At 51.7% G+C, this 21,000-nt stretch overlaps 2 protein-coding genes across 2 annotated transcripts; one reads left to right on the top strand and one right to left on the bottom strand.

Moving 5' to 3' along the window:
* Nucleotides 1–44: 44 nt before the first annotated feature.
* Nucleotides 45–2,846, top strand: LOC311164751 (uncharacterized protein; the record flags this gene model as incomplete). The annotated part of the gene is made up of 11 exons (XM_084224329.1): nt 45–64; nt 248–298; nt 468–476; nt 569–610; nt 847–888; nt 992–1,074; nt 1,178–1,240; nt 1,322–1,431; nt 1,486–1,557; nt 1,590–1,610; nt 1,920–2,846. 11 exons carry the CDS (start codon nt 45–47, stop codon nt 2,844–2,846), a joined length of 1,440 nt encoding a protein of 479 aa, XP_084080455.1.
* A 3,219-nt stretch (nt 2,847–6,065) lies between these two features.
* Nucleotides 6,066–11,564, bottom strand: LOC311164736 (uncharacterized protein). Its single transcript, XM_084224314.1, has 2 exons — nt 11,530–11,564; nt 6,066–7,745 (listed from the first exon to the last, which is right to left on the bottom strand). The coding sequence occupies exon 2, from the start codon at nt 7,735–7,737 to the stop codon at nt 6,076–6,078; it is 1,662 nt and encodes a 553-aa protein (XP_084080440.1). The 5' UTR covers nt 7,738–7,745; nt 11,530–11,564; the 3' UTR covers nt 6,066–6,075.
* Nucleotides 11,565–21,000: the final 9,436 nt, after the last annotated feature.

The following is a 21,000-nucleotide window of genomic DNA, read 5'->3' as shown; positions in this document are numbered from 1 at the left end:
GCTCAGGTGTTCCCCGCACACCTGGGCAGGTGAATAAATAAAAAATGGCGTCTGGAGCCTCCAGGTGTGAATTTTGGGGGGTCCCTCACCCCCCCAGGTGTGACAGGTGTGACTCTCAGGTGTCCCCACCCCCCCAGGTGTGACAGGTGTGACCCCAGGTGTCCCCACCCGCCCAGGTGTGACAGGTGTGACTCCCAGGTGTCCCCACCCCCCCAGGTGTGACTCCCAGGTGTCCCCACCCCTCCAGGTGTGACAGGTGTGACTCTCAGGTGTTCCCAATCCCACCCAGGTGTGACAGGTGGGAATTTGGGGGTTCCCCATCCCCCCAGGTGTCAATTTTGGGACGTCCCACCCCCTCCAGGTGTGACTCTCAGGTGTCCCCACCCCCCCTCCAGGTGTGTCAGGTGTGAATTTTGGGAACCCCAACTCCCCCAGGTGTCAATTTTGGGGTTCCCCACCCCCTCCAGGTGGGACAGGTATGAATCTCAGGTGTCCCAACCCCTCCAGGTGTCAATTTTGGGAATCCCAACCCCCCAGGTGTGACCCCCAGGTGTCCCCACCCCTCCAGGTGTGACTCCCAGGTGTTCCCAATCCCGCCCAGGTGTGACAGGTGGGAGTTTGGGGGCTCCCCATTCCCCCAGGTGTCAATTTTGGGATTCCCCGCCCCCTCCAGGTGTGACAGGTGTGACTCTCAGGTGTCCCCACCCCTCCAGGTGGGACAGGTGTGACTCCCAGGTGTCCCCACCCCCCCAGGTGTGACTCCCAGGTGTCCCCACCCATCCAGGTGTGACTCCCAGGTGTCCCCAACCCCCCAGGTGTGACCCCCAGGTGTCCCCAACCCCCCAGGTGTGACCCCCAGGTGTTCCCAATCCCGCCCAGGTGTGACAGGTGGGAATTTGGGGGCTCCCCATTCCCCCAGGTGTCAATTTTGGGGTTCTCCGCCCCCTCCAGGTGGGACAGGTGTGACTCCCAGGTGTCCCCACCCCTCCAGGTGTGACTCTCAGGTGTTCCCAATCCTGCCCAGGTGTGACAGGTGGGAATTTGGGGGCTCCCCACCCCCTCCAGGTGTGACAGGTGTGAATTTTGGCAATCCCAACTCCCCCAGGTGTCAATTTTGGGGTTCCCCACCCCCTCCAGGTGGGACAGGTGTGACTCTCAGGTGTCTCCGCCCCTCCAGGTGTGAAGTTTGGGAGGTCCCACCCCCCCAGGTGTGACTCTCAGGTGTCCCCACCCCCTCCAGGTGTGAGTTTTGGGAATCCCAACCCCCCCCAGGTGTGAATTTTGGGGGTCTCCCCCTCCCCCCACCCCCACCTGTCCGCAGACTCCGCCCTTGAAGCTCCAGGTGAGACTCAGGTGAGACCGGTGATGACGTCATCAATTAACGATCCTTTAATGAACGATCCAGGTGCGCCCCCGCCCCCGGCGCTACAGGTACCGCCCGGAACGGTGGGACAGGTGTGCCCAGGTGTGCCCAGGTGAGCTCAGGTGTGCCCAGGTGAGCTCAGGTGTGCCCCAGGCGAGCTCAGGTGTGCCCAGGTGAGCTCAGGTGTGCCCCAGGTGAGCCCCAGGTGAGCTCAGGTGTGCCCCAGGTGAGCTCAGACGTGGCCCAGGTGAGCTCAGGTGTGCCCCAGATGTGCCCAGGTGCACTTAGGTGAGCCCAGGTATGCTCCAGGTGAGCTCAGGTGAGCCCAGGTATGCTCCAGGTGAGCTCAGGTGTGCCCACATGTGCCCTAGGTGAGCTCAGGTGTGCCCACATGTGCCCTAGGTGAGCTCAGGTGAGCCCAGGTATGCTCCAGGTGAGCTCAGGTATGCCCACATGTGCCCTAGATGAGCTCAGGTGTGTCCCAGATGTGCCCAGGTGAGCTCAGGTGTGCCCAGGTGAGCTCAGGTGTGCCCCAGGTGAGCCCAGGTGAGCTCAGGTGTGCCCAGGTGAGCCCTCGCAGTGCCCAGCTCACACCTGGCCACAGGTGAGCCCTGGGGGTCCCTCAGTTCCTCCTCTGCTGTTGGTGAAGTCACAGCTCAGGTGTGGCCGTGCTGGATCCCCTCACCTGGGGCTCAGGTGTTGCTCTCCAGGTGCTGCAGATTTCGCGGTCCACACCTGTCCTAGGACCCCTCACCTGTGGCTCAGGTGCTGCAGATTTCAGGGTCCACACCTGGCCGGGATCCCCTCACCTGTGGCTCAGGTGCTGCAGATTTCGGGGTCCACACCTGTCCTAGGACCCCTCACCTGTGGCTCAGGTGTCACTCAGGTGTTGCAGTCCAGGTGCTGCAGATTTTGGGGTCCACACCTGTGCAGGTGTCCCTCACCTGCAGCTCAGGTGTCACTCAGGTGTTGCTCTCCAGGTGCTGCAGATTTCGGGGTGCACACCTGTCCCAGGACCCCTCATCTGTGGCTCAGGTGCCGCAGATTTTGGGGCCCACACCTGGCCAGGATCCCCTCACCTGTGGCTCAGGTGTTGCAGATTTCGGGGTGCACACCTGGCCGGGATCCCCTCACCTGTGGCTCAGGTGTTGCAGATTTCGGGGTCCACACCTGGCCGGGATCCCCTCACCTGTGGCTCAGGTGTTGCAGATTTCGGGGTCCACACCTGGCCAGGATCCCCTCACCTGTGGCTCAGGTGTTGCAGATTTCGGGGTCCACACCTGGCCGGGATCCCCTCACCTGTGAATCCAGGTGTTGCTCTCCAGGTGCTGCACAGTTTGGGGTCCACACCTGTCCTAGGACCCCTCACCTGGGGCTCAGGTGTCACTGTCCAGGTGCTGCAGATTTTGGGGTCCACACCTGTCCAGGGATCCCTCACCTGGGGCTCAGGTGTTGCAGATTTCGGGGTGCACACCTGTCCTAGGACCCCTCACCTGGGGCTCAGGTGTTGCTCTCCAGGTGCTGAAGATTTTGGGGTCCACACCTGTGCAGGTGTCCCTCACCTGCAGCTCAGGTGTCACTCAGGTGTTGCTCTCCAGGTGTTGCAGATTTTGGGGCCCACACCTGGCCAGGGGTCCCTCACCTGGGGCTCAGGTGTTGCTCTCCAGGTGTTGCCGCTGCAGCTTTTTGGGGTTCACACCTGTCCAGGTGTGCAGTTACGGGGTTCCCACACCTGGGGCTCAGGTGTTGCAGTCCAGGTGTTGCAGGTGAAGCTTTTTGGGGTTCACACCTGTCCAGGGCCACAGATCTGGGGTTCCCACACCTGGGGCTCAGGTGGTGCAGTCCAGGTGTTGCAGGTGAAGCTTTTTAGGGTCCACACCTGTCCAGGTGTGCAGTACCGGGCTTCCCACACCTGGGGCTCAGGTGTCACGGTCCATCTCTTGCAGGTGAAGCTTTTTGGGGTTCACACCTGAGATTTTTGGGGTTCACACCTGTCCAGGTGTGCAGATCTGGGGTTCCCACACCTGGGGCTCAGGTGTCACTGTCCAGGTGTTGCAGGTGAAGCTTTTTGGGGTTCACACCTGTCCAGGTGTGCAGATTCGGGGTTCCCACACCTGGGGCTCAGGTGGTGCAGTCCAGGTGTTCCTGCCACACCTTTTTGGGGTCCACCTGTGATTTTTGGGGTTCACACCTGTCTGTGTTTGCAGATTCAGGGTTCCCACACCTGGGGTTCAGGTGTATCTGTCCAGGTGTTGCAGGTGAAGCTTTTTGGGGTCCACACCTGTCCAGATGTGCAGATCTGGGGTTCCCACACCTGGGGCTCAGGTGGTGCAGTCCAGGTGTTCCTGCCACACCTTTTTGGGGTCCACCTGTGATTTTTGAGGTTCACACCTGTCCAGGTGTGCAGATCTGGGGTTCCCACACCTGGGCCTCAGGTGGTGCAGTCCAGGTGTTCCTGCCACACCTTTTTGGGGTCCACAGGAGATTTTTGGGTTCGCACCTGTCCGGGCTCACAGGTACCGACTCCTTTCACCTGGGGCTTCATCCATGGGGCTCAGGTGACACCAGCACACCTTTCCCAGGTGAGCACACCTGCCGCGGCCCCTCTCAGGTGTCGCGGTGCACGCGCTGGTGCTGCAGCAGGTTGGAGGGGTGCGCGAACCCCTTGGCGCACACCCCGCACTTGTAGGGCGTCTCACCTGTGTGCACCTTCTCGTGCACGGCCAGGTACGCCAGGTCCTTGAAGAACTTGTGGCAGTGCCTGCACTGGTGCGGCCTCACCTGGCCGGGGCTGCAGGTGCTGGGCTCACACCTGGACAGGTGTGCAGGTCCAAGGTTCCTAAACCCGGCCAGGTGTGCGGTTTCAGGTCCACACCTGGCTTGGGATGCAAATCCGGGGTTCCCACACCTGGGGCTCAGGTGTTGCAGTCCAGGTGATGCAGGTGAAGCTTTTTGGGGTTCCCACCTGTCCAGGTGTGCAGTACTGGGGTTCCCACACCTGGGGCTCAGGTGTCACTGTCCATCTCTTGCAGGTGAAGCTTTTTGGGGTTCACACCTGTCCAGGTGTGCAGATCTGGGGTTCCCACACCTGGGGCTCAGGTGTTGCAGTCCAGCTGTTCCTGCCACACCTTTTTGGGGTCCACCTGTGATTTTTGAGGTTCACACCTGTCCGGGTTTGCAGATTCAGGGTTCCCACACCTGGGGCTCAGGTGTCACTGTCCAGGTGTTCCTGCCACACTTTTTTGGGGTCCACAGGAGATTTTTGGGGTTAACACCTGTCCAGGTGTGCAGTTCCGGGGTTCCCACACCTGGGGCTCAGGTGTCACTGTCCAGGTGTTCCTGCCACACCTTTTTGGGGTCCACAGGAGATTTTTGGGTTCGCACCTGTCCGGGCTCACAGGTACCGACTCCTTTCACCTGGGGCTTCATCCACGGGGCTCAGGTGACACCAGCACACCTTTCCAGGGCGCTCACTTGTCCAGGTGAGCACACGCAGGCCCCACACCTGTCCAGGTGTGCAGTTCTAGGTCCATACCTGTCCAGGTGTGCAAATCTGGGGTTCCCACATCTGGGGCTCAGGTGTCACTGTCCAGGTGTTGCAGGTGAAGCTTTTTGGGGTTCACACCTGAGATTTTTGGGGTTCACACCTGTCTGGGTTTGCAGATTCAGGGTTCCCACACCTGGGGCTCAGGTGTCACTGTCCAGGTGTTCCTGCCACACCTTTTTGGGGTTCACACCTGAGAATTTTGGGATTCGCACCTGTCCAGGTGTGCAGTTCTGGGGTTCCCACACCTGGGGCTCAGGTGTCGCAGTCCAGGTGTTCCTGCCACACCTTTTTGGGGTCCACAGGAGATTTTTGGGTTCGCACCTGTCCGGGCTCACAGGTACCGACTCCTTTCACCTGGGGCTTCATCCACGGGGCTCAGGTGACACCAGCACACCTTTCCCAGGTGAGCACACCTGCCGTGGCCCCTCTCAGGTGTCGCGGTGCACGCGCTGGTGCTGCAGCAGGTTGGAGGGGTGCGCGAACCCCTTGGCGCACACCCCGCACCTGTAGGGCGTCTCACCTGTGTGCACCTTCTCATGCACGGCCAGGTACGCCAGGTCCTTGAAGAACTTGTGGCAGTGCCTGCACTGCTGCGGCCTCACCTGGCCGGGGCTGCAGGTGCTGGGCTCACACCTGGACAGGTGTGCAGGTCCAAGGTTCCTAAACCTGGCCAGGTGTGCAGGTCCAAGGTTCCCACACCTGGCCAGGTGTGCGGTTTCAGGTCCACATCTGGCTTGGGATGCAGATCTGGGGTTCCCACACCTGGGGCTCAGGTGTCACTGTCCAGGTGTTCCTGCCACACCTTTTTGGGGTCCACAGGAGACTTTTGAGGTTCACACCTGTCTGGGTTTGTAGATTTGGGGTTCCCACACCTGGGGCTCAGGTGTCGCAGTCCAGGTGTTCCTGCCACATCTTTTTGGGGTCCACCTGTGATTTTTGAGGTTCACACCTGTCCGGGTTTGCAGATTCAGGGTTCCCACACCTGGGGCTCAGGTGTCGCAGTCCAGGTGTTCCTGCCACACCTTTTTGGGGTCCACAGGAGATTTTTGGGTTCGCACCTGTCCGGGCTCACAGGTACCGACTCCTTTCACCTGGGGCTTCATGCACGGGGCTCAGGTGACACCAGCACACCTTGTCCAGGTGAGCACACCTGCTGGCACCCCTCTCAGGTGTCGCGGTGCACGCGCTGGTGCTGCAGCAGGTTGGAGGGGTGCGCGAACCCCTTGGCGCACACCCCGCACTTGTAGGGCGTCTCACCTGTGTGCACCTTCTCGTGCACGGCCAGGTACGCCAGGTCCTTGAAGAACTTGTGGCAGTGCCTGCACTGGTGCGGCCTCACCTGGCTGTGCACCCGCCGGTGCTGCAGCAGCAGCGAGGGCCGGGCGAACGCCTTCCCGCACGCCTCGCACCTGTAGGGCCGCTCACCTGTGTGGGCCCGCTGGTGGATGGCCAGGTACGAGGACTGCTTGAAGGCCTTCCCGCAGGTGCGGCAGGCGAAGGGGCGCTCACCTGTGTGCACGCGCTCGTGCGAGGCCAGGGCGTTGCTCTGCTTGAAGGCCTTGCCGCAGAGCGCGCACCTGAAGGGGCGGTCCCCCGTGTGCACGCGCTCGTGCACCTTGAGGGAGTGGCCGTAGGTGAAGCGCTTCCCGCAGACGCCGCAGGTGTGCGGCTTGTCCTGGCACCTGTGCCGCCGGTGCAGCAGCAGCGCGTTGGCCGCCGGGAAATCCTTGCCGCAGTCGGCGCACCTGAAGGGTTTGTCGGCCGCCAGGTGGGTCAGGGCGTGGCGCTGGCGCTCGTAAGGGGTTTTGAAGGCTTTGGCGCACCTGGGGCAGGTGAAGGGGCGCTGGCCGCTGTGGATGCGGCGGTGCTCCTGCAGGTTGGAGGAGCGCTTGAAGCGCTTCCCGCACAGCTCGCACCTGTGCGGCCGCTCCTCCGTGTGCACCAGCCCGTGGCTCTTGAAGTCCGAGTGGCGCTTGAAGGTGGCGCGGCACAGGTGGCAGGTGAAGGGCCGCGCCTCCGTGTGCACCACCTGGTGGCTCAGCAGCTCCCAGGTGCGCTTGAAGCTCTTGTGGCACACGGGGCACTGGAAGGGTTTGTCGGCCACGATCACCTGGCGGATCTCCAGGTGAGCGTCCTCATCTTCCTCCTCGCCCGGCGGGGTCGGTTCGGCGGCGGTCTCGGCCTCACCTGGCGCACCTGGCGCACCTGAGCGGCCGCCCAGCACCAGCTTGGCGGTGGAGTAGACGCCGCGCTCGTCGATGAGCTGCACGAAGGCCGGCGTGGCCTCACCTGGCTCAGGTGAGGCGGCCTCCGGGCCCGGCGCACCTGGGTGGGCCCAGGGGAGCTGCAGGTGGGAGGGGCCGGGCTGGGCAGGGGGTGGGCGTGGCCGCAGGTAAAGGCGGGGCCGGCGGGGGTCACCTGGAGAGGGGCGCACCTGGAGGGAGGCACCCGGTTGGGGGTCACCTGGGGCTTCTTCATCATCGTCACCTGGATCTTCATCTTCCTCACCTGGGGCTTCTTCATCGTCGTCGTCGTCGTCACCTGGATCTTCCTCACCTGCGTCTTCATCCTCACCTGGATCTTCCTCACCTGCGTCTTCATCGTCACCTGGTTCGTCACCTGGTCCTTCCTCACCTGGTCCTTCTTCCTCTTCCTCACCTGGCTGCTCCTCTTCTTCCTCACCTGGCTGCTCCTCCTCTTCCTCACCTGGCTGCTCCTCCTCTTCCTCCTCACCTGGCTGCTCCTCTTCTTCCTCACCTGGCTGCTCCTCCTCTTCCTCCTCGGACAGGTGAGGGATCACCTGGGCAAAGGGGGAGTGGCCCTCCATGGCCACACCTGGAAAAGCGAGGATGGGGACAGGTGAGCGACAGGTGAGCGACAGGTGAGGAATTCCCTTGGGAATTCCCTGGGATGGATTTTGGGGATCCCCTGAGCTGAATTTGGGGATCCCCTCAGGAATTCCCTGAGCCGGATTTGGGGAATCCCTCTGGAATTCTTTGGGATGGATTTGGGGACCCCCCTGGGAATTCCTTGGGATGGATTTTGGGGATCCCCTGAGCTGAATTTGGGGATCCCTTTGGGAATTCCCTGGGATGGATTTGGGGATCCCCCGATGGATTTGGGGATCCCTTCAGGAATTCCCTTGGATGGATTTTGGGGATCCCCTTGGAAACTCCTGGAGCTGAATTTGGGGATCCCTTTGGGAATTCCCTGGGATGGATTTTGGGGACCCCCCCGATGGATTTTGGGATCCCTTTGGGAATTCCCTGGGATGAATTTTGGGGATCCCTTGAGTTGATTTTGGGGATCCCTTTGGGAATTCCTTGGGATGGATTTTGGGGATCCCCCCAATGGATTTTGGGGATCCCTTTGGGAATTCCCTGGGATGGATTTTGGGGATCCCCTTGGGAATCTCCTGGAGCTGAATTTGGGGATCCCCTCAGGAATTCCCTGAGCCGGATTTGGGGAATCCCTCTGGAATTCTTTGGGATGGATTTGGGGATCCCCCTAATGGATTTGGGGACCCCCCTGGGAATTCCTTGGGATGGATTTTGGGGATCCCCTGAGCTGAATTTGGGGATCCCTTTAGGAATTCCATGGGATGGATTTTGGGGATCCCTGTGGAAATTCCTGGAGCTGAATTTGGGGATCCCCTCGGGAATTCCCTGGGATGGATTTTGGGGATCCCTCAGGAATTCCCTGGGATGGATTTGGGGATCCCTGGAACGCCCCGAGGTGGATTTGGGGATCCCCTTGGGAATCTCCTGGGATGGATTCAGGAATTCCCAAACTGGGAATTCTGAGGGGGATTTGGGATCTGATTTGGGAATTCCCTGGGATGGATTTTGGGGATCCCTTCGGGAATTCCCTTGGATGGATTTTGGGGATCCCCTTGGAAACTCCTGGGGCTGAACTTGGGGATCCCCTCGGGAATTCCCAGGGATGGATTTTGGGGATCCCCCCGATGGATTTTGGGGATCCCCTCGGGAATTCCCTGGGATGGATTTTGGGGATCCCCTCGAGGACCCCCCCCTCCCCCACCCCGGGCGGAGCTCCGGGATCCGAACGATCCCAGGAACCGCCAAAAAAAAAAAAAAATTCGGGAATTCTGGAGAATTCCAGCGGTCCCGAAAACCCCAAAATAATCCGGAATCCCAAAATCCCCAAAATCCCCAAATCCCCAAATCCCCGAATCCCGAAATCCCAAAATAATCCTGGATCCCAAAATCCCCAAATCCCAAAATCCCCAAATCCCAAAATTCCAAAATCCCCAAATCCCAAAATCCAGGATCCCAAAATAATCCTGGATCCCAAAATCCCCAAATCCCAAAATCCCCAAATCCCAAAATTCCAAAATCCCCAAATCCCAAAATCCAGGATCCCAAAATAATCCAGGATCCCAAAATTCCCAAATTCCCAAATCCCCAAATCCCAAAATCCCCAAATTCCAAAATTCCAAAATTCCAAAATCCCCAAATCCCCAAATCCCAAAATCCCCAAATCCCCAAATCCCAAAATTCAAAAATCCCCAAATCCCAAAATCTGGGATCAGAATTTTGGGAATTCCAACGGCTCCGAGGAGGCCCCAAAATTCCCCAAAAATTCCCCAAAATTCCCAAATTCCCAGAAATCTCCAAATCCCCAAAATCCCAAAATCTGGGGATGGGGATAAACGAGGTGTTTGCTGTGAATATGCTAATGAGGCATTTGCATCTCATTAGTACTGGAGGCGGGGATTGCTGCAGGGCATTCTGGGGATTTGGGATTTTTGGGGGGAATTTGGGATTTTTGGGGATTTGGGAATTTGGGGTTTTGTGATTTTGGAAATTTCTGGGATTTGGGGAATTTTTGGGGATTTCTGGGATTTTGAGGATTTGGGATTTTGGGAATTTTTGGGAATTTGGGGTTTGGGGAATTTGGGATTTTGGGATTTGGGGGATTTTGGGAAATTTTGGGAATTTGAGTTTTTGGGGATTTTGGGATTTGGGGGATTTTTGGGGAATTTTTGATTTTTGGGATTTTGAGGATTTGGGATTTTGGGGATTTTTTGGGAATTTTGGATTTTTGGGATTTTGGGATTTTTGGGGAATTTTTGGGAATTTTGGGATTTTGGGAATTTTTGGGAATTTGGGATTTTGAGGTTTTGGGATTTTGGGGGATTTTGGGAAATTTTGGGAATTGGGGTTTTTGGGGATTTGGGGTTTTGGATTTGGGATTTTGGGAATTCTTGGGAATTTCTGGGATTTTGAGGATTTGGGATTTTGGGAATTTTTGGGGATTTGGGTTTTTGGGAATTTGGGAATTTCCTTCTTGGAAGCCCAGGATGGGTTTGGGGTCCCCTGAGGGATCTCTGGGATTTGGGATCCCCTGAGGAGAAATTTGGGATTTTGGGAATTCCCTGAGGAGGAATTTTGGGATTTGGGATCCCCCAGGATGGGATTTGGGATCCTCTGAGGGAGAATTTGGGATTTGGGGATTCCCAGGGGAGGAATTTGGGAACCCTTGGGATGGGATTTGGGATTTGGGAATTCCCAGGAAGGGATTTGGGATCCCTTGAGGGGAAATTCGGGATTTGAGGTCCCTCAGGTCGGGATTTGGGGATTTGGGAATTCCCAGGGGAGGAATTTTGGGGATTTGGGATCCACCAAGGTGGAATTTGGGATCCCCTGAGGGGGAATTTGGAGATTTGGGATCTCCTTGGGATGGAATTTGGGGATTTGGGATCCCCTGAGGAGGAATTTGGGAATTCCCTGTGTCGGGATTTGGGGATTTGGGATCCCCCAGGTTGGGATTTGGGGATTTGGGATCCCCTGAGGGGGAATTTGGGATCCCTGGGATGGGATTTGGGGTTTGGAAATTCCCCAGGAAGGGATTTGGGATCCCCTGAGGAGGAATTTGTGAATTCCCTGAGCAGGAATTTGGGGATTTGGGATCCCCCAGGTTGGGATTTGGGATCCTCCAAGGTGAAATTTGGGATCCTCTGAGGGAGAGTTTGGGATCCCTTGGGATGGGATTTGGGATCCCCTGAGCAGGAATTTGGGGATTTGGGATCCTCCAGGTTGGGATTTGGGGGTTTGGGATCCCCTCAGGATGGGATTTTGGGAATTGGGGAATTCCTGGGATGGGATTTGGGATCCCCTGAGGTGGAACTTGGGAATTTGGGAATTCCCCGGGCTGGGATTTGGGAATTTGGGGATTTGGGATTTTTGGGATTTGGGGATTTGGGATTTTGGGGATTTTGGGTTTGCGGATTTGGGATCCCTCGGGGATCTCCGGGATGGGTTCGGGACCCCCCAAAATTCGGGATTCGGGATCGCCTCGGGAACGGCCCCGGCTGGGACTGGGGAACCCCCGGGAGCGCCCCAGGAAATCCCAGTTTGATCCCAGTTTGATCCCAGTTTGATCCCAGTCCATCCCAGTCCCTCCCAGTCCATCCCAGTCCCTCCCAGTCCATCCCAGTCTCTCCCAGTCCATCCCAGTCCCTCCCAGTCCATCCCAGTCTCTCCCAGTCCATCCCAGTCTCTCCCAGTCCATCCCAGTCTCTCCCAGTTCCCTCCCAGTCCATCCCAGTTTGATCCTAGTCTCTCCCAGTCCATCCCAGTCTCTCCCAGTTTCTCACCGGGCGCCGCCGCCGCCCCCGGAGCCACTTCCGGCCGCGCTCGCGCGCGATGACGTCACCGCCGGAATGGGCGGGGCCTGAGCGGGAAATGGGAGGGGACTGGGATCAAACTGGGATGGACTGGGAGGGACTGGGAGGGGTTTGGGGGAGCTCGAAGAGGGGATTTTTAAGGCGAGAAGGGATCCCAAAATCGGGAATTTCCCGCCAAAAATCGGGGATTTCCCGCCAAAAATCGGGGATTTCCCGCCAAAAAACACCCGAGGGGTTTAATCCCAAAAATCGGAAATTTCACCCCCCCAAATTCGGGGATTTATTACAAAAATTCGGGGATTTAATCCCAAAATCGGGAATTTAATCCCCAAAATTGGGAATTTCCCACAAAAATCGGGATCCACACCCAAACCCGGGGATTTCACCCCAAAATTCGGAGATTTCACCCCAAAAATGGGAATTTTTTGCCAAAAATTGGGGAATGAACTCCAAAAGTTGGGGAATTTCACCCCAAAAATTGGGGATTAACCCCCAAAAATCGGGGAATTGAAGCTTAAAAAATCAGAGATTTCCCACCCAAAAAATGGAGGATTTAACCCCAAAAATTCGGGGATTTATCCCCAAAAATCCGGGGTTGAACCCAAAAAATCGGGAATTTAAGTGCCAAAAAAAGGGAATTTAACTGCAAAAAAATCGGGGAATTGAAGCTTTAAAAATCCGAGATTTCCCACCCAAAAATTGAGGATTTAACCCCAAAAATTCGGGGATTTATCCCCAAACCCGGGACTGAACCCCAAAAATTTGGGGATTTCTCCCCAAAAGATCAGAGATTTAACTGTAAAATTTGGGGATTTCGCCCCAAAAATTGGGGATTTCACCCCAAAATTTGGGGATTTCGCCACAAAATCAGAGATTTAACTGAAAAATTTGGGGTTTTCACCCCAAAAATTGGAGATTTCGTGACAAAAATTGGGGATTTCGTGACAAAATTCAGAGATTCAACTGTAAAATTCGGGGATTTCACCCCAAAAACCTGGGACTGAACCCCAAAAATTGGGGATTTCACCCCAAAATTTGGGGATTTCACCCCAAAAATTGGGGATTTCGCCCCAAAAATCAGAGATTCAACTGTAAAATTTGGGGATTTCGCCCCAAAATTGGCGATTTTGCCACAAATTTCAGAGATTCAACTGTAAAATTCGGGGATTTCACCCCAAAATCAGGGATTTCTCCCCCAAAATTGGGGATTTGGCCTCAAAAATTTGGGGATTTCGCCCCAAAAATTGGGGATTTCGTCACAAAATTCGGAGATTCAACTGTAAAATTTGGGGATTTCACCTCAAAATCAGGGATTTCTCCCCAAAAATCAGAGATTTAACGGTGAAATTCGCGGATTTCACCCCAAAAACCCGGGACTGAACCCCAAAATTTTGGGATTTCGCCACAAAAATTGGAGATTTCACCCCAAAAATTGGGGATTTCACCCCAAAAATCAGGGATTTCGTCACAAAATTCAGAGATTCAACTCTAAAATTTGGGGATTTCTCCCCAAAAAATTTGGGATGTCACCCAAAGAATTGGGGATTTCGCCCCAGAAATCAGAGATTGAACTGTAAAATTTGGGGATTTCGCCCCAAACACCCGGGACTGAACCCCAAAAATTGGGGATTTCGCCCCAAAAATTCGAGATTCAACTGTAAAATTTGTGGATTTCGCCCCAAAATCAGGGATTTCACCCCAAAAATCAGAGATTGAGCTGTAAAATTTGGGGATTTCTCCCCAAAAATTGGGGATTTCACCGAAAGAATTGGGGATTTCGCCACAAAATCAGAGATTGAACTGTAAAATTTGGGGATTTCGCCCCAAAAATCGGGCCTGGGACCCGAAATCGGCGGATTTGGCCCCAAAAAGCGGCTCCCGACGAGGGTGGGATTCGAACCCACGCGTGCAGAGCACAATGGATTAGCAGTCCATCGCCTTAACCACTCGGCCACCTCGTCCGCGGCTGCGCGACCGCGCCCAGCGCCCATAGGCTGCCCTCAGGGGGCGTGGTCAGCGCTGGGGGCGTGGTCAGAGGCGGGGCTGCAGCTCCGGGGGCCGCGAGTTCGAATCCCGCCCGCGGCAAATGCGGGAAAATCCCGAATTTCGACTTTTTTTCCCCAATTTTTTAGCGATTTTTCCCACAAATTTCTGCTTTTCCGCCCCTGTTCTTTCCGAGTTGTCTCAAATGTCGTTGTTTTTGTTCTTTTATTTGTTTTTTATTTGTCTCCCGAAAGGGGGAATTAAATAATAAGTAACAAAAGGGGAAAATGTAATTAAAAAAAAAGTAGGACAATTAAATTTGAAAAATAAAAGAATTTAATTTAAAAAAGGGAAAAAATTAAATTAGGAAGGGGAAATTAAATTAGGAAGGGGAAATTAAATAAAGAAAGGGAAATTAAATTAAAAAGGGAAAAATTAACTAAAAAAAAGAGAGAAAAAAAGACAAAAGTAAATTTTATCAAGGGGGAATGAAATAAAAAAAGGGGAAAATTTAAAATCGAAAGAGAGTTGAAAATAAATTAAAGAGAAAATTCGAATTTAAAAACTTGGCAGTTAAAATTAAAAAAAAAGAGGAAAAATGAAAATTGCGAAAGGACGTGAGCATTTAAAAAATATGTATATAAAATTAAATCGAAAATATATAAATAAAATTAAATCTAAAAAATTACATAAAACTAAATCTAATAAAATATAAAATTCAATCTAAAATATATAATATTCATTGAAACGCCTCCAAAATGAACTAAAAACCGTAAAAAAATTGAATATAAAGGAAAAAAATAGGAGAAAAACGCCGCCCGAAGAGAGGGCGAGTATCTCCAGCCGATGACGTCACCTTGGGCGCGGTTCATGAGCGTCCAATCAGCGGCCGGGCAGCAGCAGCAGAGTGGCGCAGCGGGAGCGTGCTGGGCCCATAACCCAGAGGTCGATGGATCGAAACCATCCTCTGCTAATTTCCTTTTTTAACCTCCATTTTCTTCATTTTCCCTTTTTTTCAACATTTTTCCCCATTTTCCCCTCCATTCTCCCATTCGCTCCCGATTTTTTCCCCAATTCTTCCCTTTTCACCTCAATTTTCCCGTTTTTTTTCCCGTTTTTCCCTCATTTTTCCTTCGTTTTCCCCTCAGTTTTTCTCTTTAATTTCAATTTTTCCATCATTTTCCCGTCTCGTTTCCATTTTCTTCTCGCGTATTTTGCGTTTTTCCCCTCTTTTTTTCCCATTTTCCCCCTCATTTTTCCCCCCTCAATTTTCCCCCTCCATTTTTCCATTGAATTTCCTTTTCCCGCCATTTTCCCCTCAATTTTCCCAATTATTTTCTCTTTTCCCCTCGTTTTCCCCTCAAATTTTCCATTGATTTATTTTTTTCCCCATAATTTTCCCCATTTCTCCCTCATTCCCCCTCAATTTTTCCATTTAATTCCAATTTTCCCCTCAAATTTTTCATTTATTTAAAAATTTTCCCATAATTTTTTTCCATTTCTCCCTCAATTTTTCCATTTAATTCCAATTTTCCCCTCAAAATTTCCATTTAATTTCAGTTTTTTCCTCAATTTTCCATTTTTTCTCATTAATTTTCCATTTTCCCCGAATTTTTTCCCATTTAATTTCATTTTCCCCCTCCAATTTTCCATTTATTTTGATTTTTCCCTCAATTTTCCCATTTATTTTCCCTTTTCCCCTCATTTTTCCCTCCAATTTTCCATTTAATTTCAATTTTTTCCCTCATTTCCCCCTCAATTTTCCCATTTAATTTCAATTTTTCCCTCAGAATTTCCATTTATTTAAAATTTTCCCCATCAGTTTTCCCATTTCTCCCTCATTCCCCCTCAATTTTTCCATTTAATTCCAATTTTCCCCTCAAAAATTCCATTTAATTTCAATTTTTTCCTCAATTTTCCATTTTTTTCTCATTAATTTTCCATTTCCCCCGAATTTTTTCCCATTTAATTTCATTTTTCCCCTCCAATTTTCGATTTATTTTAATTTTCCCCCTCAAGTTTTCCACTAAATTTCAAAATTTCCCTCAATTTTTCCATGAAATTTCAATTTTTTCCCTCAATTTTTCCCCAAATTTTGGGTTTTTTCCCCAAAAAATTCAATTTTTCTGCTTTCCCCATCATTCTCCCCTCCACTTTCCCATTTATTTTGAATTTTCCCTCAATTTTTCCCATTTAATTTTGATTTTTTCCTCAATTTTCCCATTTCCCCCTCAATTTTCAGGGCAAAATTCAGGAAATTGGAGCCAAAATTGGGAATTTTGGGGTGAATTTGGAGCATTTTGGGGCAGAAATTTAAAAAATTTGGGGCAAATTTGGAGATTTTTGGGGGAAAATTCAAAAATTTGGGGTAAAAATTCGGGATTTTGGGGTGAAATTTGAGAATTTGGGTCAAAATTTGGAAAATTTGGGGGGAAATTTGGGAATTTTGAGACTTTTTTGGAGGAAAAATTTGGAATTTTGGGGGAAAATTTGGGGATTTTGGGGTTTTTTTAAACTTTTTAAAAAAGTAAAATTGGGATTTTTTGGGTGGGAAAATTTGGAATTTTTGGGTTTTTCCTTTTTTTTTAGGGAGGGAAAATTTGGGATTTTTGGGGAGAAAAATTTTTGATTTTTGGGGTTTTTTTTTCCCTTTTTGGAAGAGAGGAAATTTGGGAATTTTTACTGAGAAAAATTTGGGATTTTTGGGTTTTTCCCTTTTTGGGGGGGAGGAAATTTAGGAATTTCTAGGGAGAAAAATTTTGAATTTTGAGGGTTTTTTCCTTATTTACCGAGGGAAAATTGGGATTTTATAGAATGGGAAATTCGGGATTTTTTAGGGAGGAAAATTTGAAATTTTGGGATTTTTTCTGTTTTGGGGATGGGGAAATTTGGGAATTTTTAAGGAGAAAAATTTGGGATTTTGGGGTTTTTTTCCCTTTTTGAGAATGGGGAAATTCGGGATTTTTTAGGCCGAAAAATTTGGGAATTTTGGGTTTTTTTCTTTTTTTACAGAGGGAAAATTGTGATTTTTGAGAATGGGAAATTCGGGATTTTTTGGGGGAGGAAAATTTGGAATTTTTGGGGTTTTCCCTTTCTGGGGATGGGGAAATTCGGGATTTTTTAGGGAGGAAAATTTGGGATTTTTGAGGGTTTTTTCCTTATTTACGGAGGGAAAATTGGGATTTTTGGGAATTTTTACGGAGAAAAATTTTGAATTTTTGGGTTTTTTTCCCTTTTTGGGGATGGGGAAATTCGGGATTTTTTAGGGAGAAAAATTTTGAATTTTTCGGGTTTTTTTCCTTTTTAGGGATAGGAAAATTTTGGATTTTTGAGGATGGGGAAATTCGGGATTTTTTAGGGAGGAAAATTCGGAATTTTGGAGTTTTTCCCTTTTTGGGGAGGGGTCGGGAGGGGTGGGGGAGGGGCCGGGAAGGATTTTGGGGTTCGGGGCGGCGTAGGGAGCGCGCGGCGCCGTGGCTTAGTTGGTTAAAGCGCCTGTCTAGTAAACAGGAGATCCTGGGTTCGAATCCCAGCGGTGCCTCCGCTCTGTCGCGACACTATCGCGATAGCACGGCTACTATTTTGCGCTCTACGCCGCGTTCCTTTTTTTTTTTCCTAATTTAATTATTTTTCGACGAATAAGGTGGGGAAGGCAAAACGGGATTCCGCCAGCGGAAGAGGAAATAAATTGGGAGAAAAAAAAATTAAAATAATTAAAATGCAAAAGGAAAAAAGCGATGTTCCCTGACCGGGAATCGAACCCGGGCCGCGGCGGTGAGAGCGCCGAATCCTAACCACTAGACCACCAGGGACGGCTGCGAGTGCTGCGGCAGCGGCGCCACCAAAGGCACCATACGAGGTGCTGATTGGCTAAACCCCTCCCGAAAGTGTGTCAATCAAAGTGCAGAGCCAATCAGAGAGGGGCTCTGGCGTTGTCACGCCCCCCGCCTCAGGTTTCCCGCCGCTCTCGCCCGGCGCTGTGGGGAGGAGATTTGGGGATTTTGGGGTGAAATTCGGAGATTATGGTGAAAAAATCGGGGATTTTGGGGTGGAATTCGGGGATTTGTGAGGGAAATGCGGAGATTTTGGGGTAAAACTCGGGGATTTCGGGTGGAAATTCGGGGATTTCGCGCCGAAGCCGTCTGTGCTCTGATTGGCTGGGATGCCACGGAGAAAGTGTCAATCAAACGCAGAGCCAATCAGAGAGGGGTTATGGAGCGGTCACGCTCCCCGCCTCAGGTTTCCCGCCTCTCTCGCCCGGCGCTTTAGGGGAGGAGATTTGGGGATTTTGAGGTGAAATTCGGAGATTATGGTGAAAAAGTCGGGGATTTTGGGGTGGAATTCGGGGATTTGTGAGGGAAATGCGGAGATTTTGGGGTAAAACTCGGGGATTTCGGGTGGAAATTCGGGGATTTCGCGCCGAAGCCGTCTGTGCTCTGATTGGCTGGGATGCCACGGAGAAAGTGTCAATCAAACGCAGAGCCAATCAGAGAGGGGTTATGGAGTGGTCACGCCCTCCCGGCTCAGGTTTCCCGCCGCTCTCGCCCGCCGCTGTGGGGAGGAAATTTGGGGATTTTGGGGTGAAATTCGGAGATTATGGTGAAAAAATGGGGGATTTTGGGGTGGAATTAGGAGGTTTGTGAGGGAAATGCGGAGATTTTGGGGTAAAACTCGGGGATTTCGGGTGGAAATTCGAGGATTTTTCGCCCAAGCCGCCTGCTGTGCGCTGATTGGGTGGGATGCTACGGAGAAAGTGTCGATCAAATTGCAGAGCCAATCAGAGAGGGGCTATGGAGTGGTCACGCCCCCCGCCTCAGGTTTCCCGTCTCTCTCGCCCGGCGCTGTGGGGAGGAAATTTGGGGATTTTTGGGTGAAATTCGGGAATTTTGGGGTAAAATTCGGGGATTTTGAGGTGGAATTCGAGGATTTGAGAGGGAAATGCGGAGATTTTGGGGTAAAACTCGGGGATTTCGGGTGGAAATTCGGGGATTTCGGGCCATAGCCGCTTTCTGTGCCCTGATTGGCTGGGAAGGTACGGAGAAAATGTCAATTAAAGTGCAGAGCCAATCAGAGAGGGGCTATGGAGTGGTCACGCCCCCCGCCTCAGGTTTCCCGCCTCTCTCGCCCGGCGATGTGGGGAGGAGATTTGGGGATTTTGGGGTGAAATTCGGGGATTTTGGTGAAAAAATCGGGGATTTTGGGGTGGAATTCGGGGATTTGTGAGGGAAATGCGGAGATTTTGGGGTAAAACTCGGGGATTTCGGGTGGAAATTCGGGGATTTCGAGCCGAAGCCGCCTGCTGTGCGCTGATTGGCTGAGATGGTAGAGAGAATGTGTCAATCAAAGCGCAGAGCCAATCAGAGAGGGGTTATGGAGCGGTCACGCCCCCGCCTCAGGTTTCCCGCCTCTCTCGCCCGGCGCTGTGGGGAGGAGATTTGGGGATTTTGGGGTGGAATTCGGAGGTTTGTGAGGGAAATGCGGAGATTTTGGGGTAAAACTCGGGGATTTCGGGTGGAAATTCGGGGATTTCGGGCCGTAGCCGCCTGCTGTGCGCTGATTGGCTGAGATGGTAGAGAGAATGTGTCAATCAAAGTGCAGAGCCAATCAGAGCGCGAGATTGGTGTGGTCACGCCTCCCGCCTCAGGTTTTTCGCCTCTCTCAGGCCCGGCGCTGTGCGGAGGAAATTTGGGGATTTTGGTGTGAAATTCGGGGATTTTGGTGAAAAATTCGGGGATTTTGGGGCAAAATCAATGAATTTGGGGTAAAACTTGGAGACTATAACGTGGAATTTGAATTTTTTGGAGGTGAAATTTGGGGATTCCGGGGGGAGATTTTTTTGGGGGTTTTGAGGAGGAATTTGAAGTTTTGGGGGTGAATTTGGGGGGTTTTGGGGCGAAATCCGGAGATTTGGGCTGGAATTCGGCCACTTTGAGGTGAAATGTGGGAATCTGGGGTCGGAGTTCAGGGATTCGGTGGTTTTGAGTGAAGTTTGCGATTCTGGAGTGAAATTGGAGGCAAAATCGAGGGATTTGGGTCGGAATTCGTCCATTTTGGCGTGAGATTTTGGGATTTAGGGTGAAATTCAGGGATTTGTGGGTTAAATTTGGAGATTTTTGGGGCGAAATTCGAGGATTTTTGAACCGCGCGCATCCGACGCCCTTGAAACCCACGCCGCGCGCTGATTGGCTGCGTGGGTTGAAAGCGGCTGTCAATCAAAGCGTTGAGCCAATCAGAGCGCTAGGCTGAGGCTTGGTAACGCCCCCATCCCGCGTTTCCCGCCCCTGGCGCTGAGGGGGAGAAAATCGGGGATTTTGGGGCGAAATTTGGGGATTTTGGGGTGAAATTTGGGGATTTTGGGGTGAAATTTGGGGATTTTAGGGTGGAATTCGGGGATTTTGGGGCGGAATTTGGGGATTTTCGGTGAAATTTGGGGATTTGGGGGCGAAATTTGGGGATTTTAGGGTAGAAATTTGGGGATTTTGGGGTGAAATTCGGGGATTATGGGGCGGAAATTGGGAATTTTGGGGTGAAATTCGGGGATTATGGTGCGGAATTTGGGAATTTTGGGGTGGAATTCGGGGATTATGGGGCGGAATTTGGGAATTTTGGGGTGGAATTCGGGGATTATGGGGCGGAATTTGGGAATTTTGGGGTGATATTAGGGGATCTTGGGGTGAAATTCGGGGATTTTGAGGCAGAATTTGGGGGTTAAATTTGTGGTTAATTTCGGGAAATTGGGTGCAAAACTTTGGGATTTGGGTTCAAAACTTTGGAATTTGGGCTTAAATTTGGGAATTTTTTGTGGAATTTGATGATTTGGAGGCAGCATCCAGAGATTTTGGGGTGAAATTTGGGGATTTAGGGTTGAAAATCTGGGATTTGGGGGAAATTTGGGCATTTGGGGGTGAAATTTTGGGATTTTGGGGGGAAATTTGGGAATTTCGGGTGAAAATTCATGGATTTGCACTGGAAATTGGCAATTTTGAGCTGAAATGTGAAGATTTTAGGTTAAATTTGGGGATTTTGGGTGAAAACTCATTGATTTTGTCTGGAATTCAGGGATTTTAGGGTAAAATTCTGGAATTTTGGGGTGGGATTCGGGGATTTCGGGGCGGAATTTGAGAATTTTGGGGTTAAATTCAGGAAACTGGATGGAAAAATTTGGGATTTGGGGTAAAAAAATTTGGAGATTTTGAGCAAAACTCAAAATGTTGAGAATTTGGGGTGAAATTTGGATTTGGGGTGAAATTCAGGGATTTGGGGTCAAAACTTGGGTATTTGGGGCGAAACTTGGGGATTTGAGATGGAATTTGAAGAATTTGGGGCAAAATTTGGGAATTTGGGGGGCTGGAATTTGGATTTTTTGGGGTGAAATTTGGGATGAAATTCAGGAATTTTTGGGGTGACATTTGGGGATTTGGGGCTGAGATTTTGGGGCGAAATTCGGGAATTTGGGGT

The sequence above is a fragment of the Fringilla coelebs genome, assembly GCF_963513975.1.
Source record: "Fringilla coelebs genome assembly, chromosome: 36".
Classification (NCBI taxonomy): Eukaryota; Metazoa; Chordata; class Aves; order Passeriformes; family Fringillidae; genus Fringilla; species Fringilla coelebs.
The sequence above is the reverse complement of the archived record's forward strand: the minus strand, read 5'-3'. Positions and strand labels throughout refer to the sequence as shown.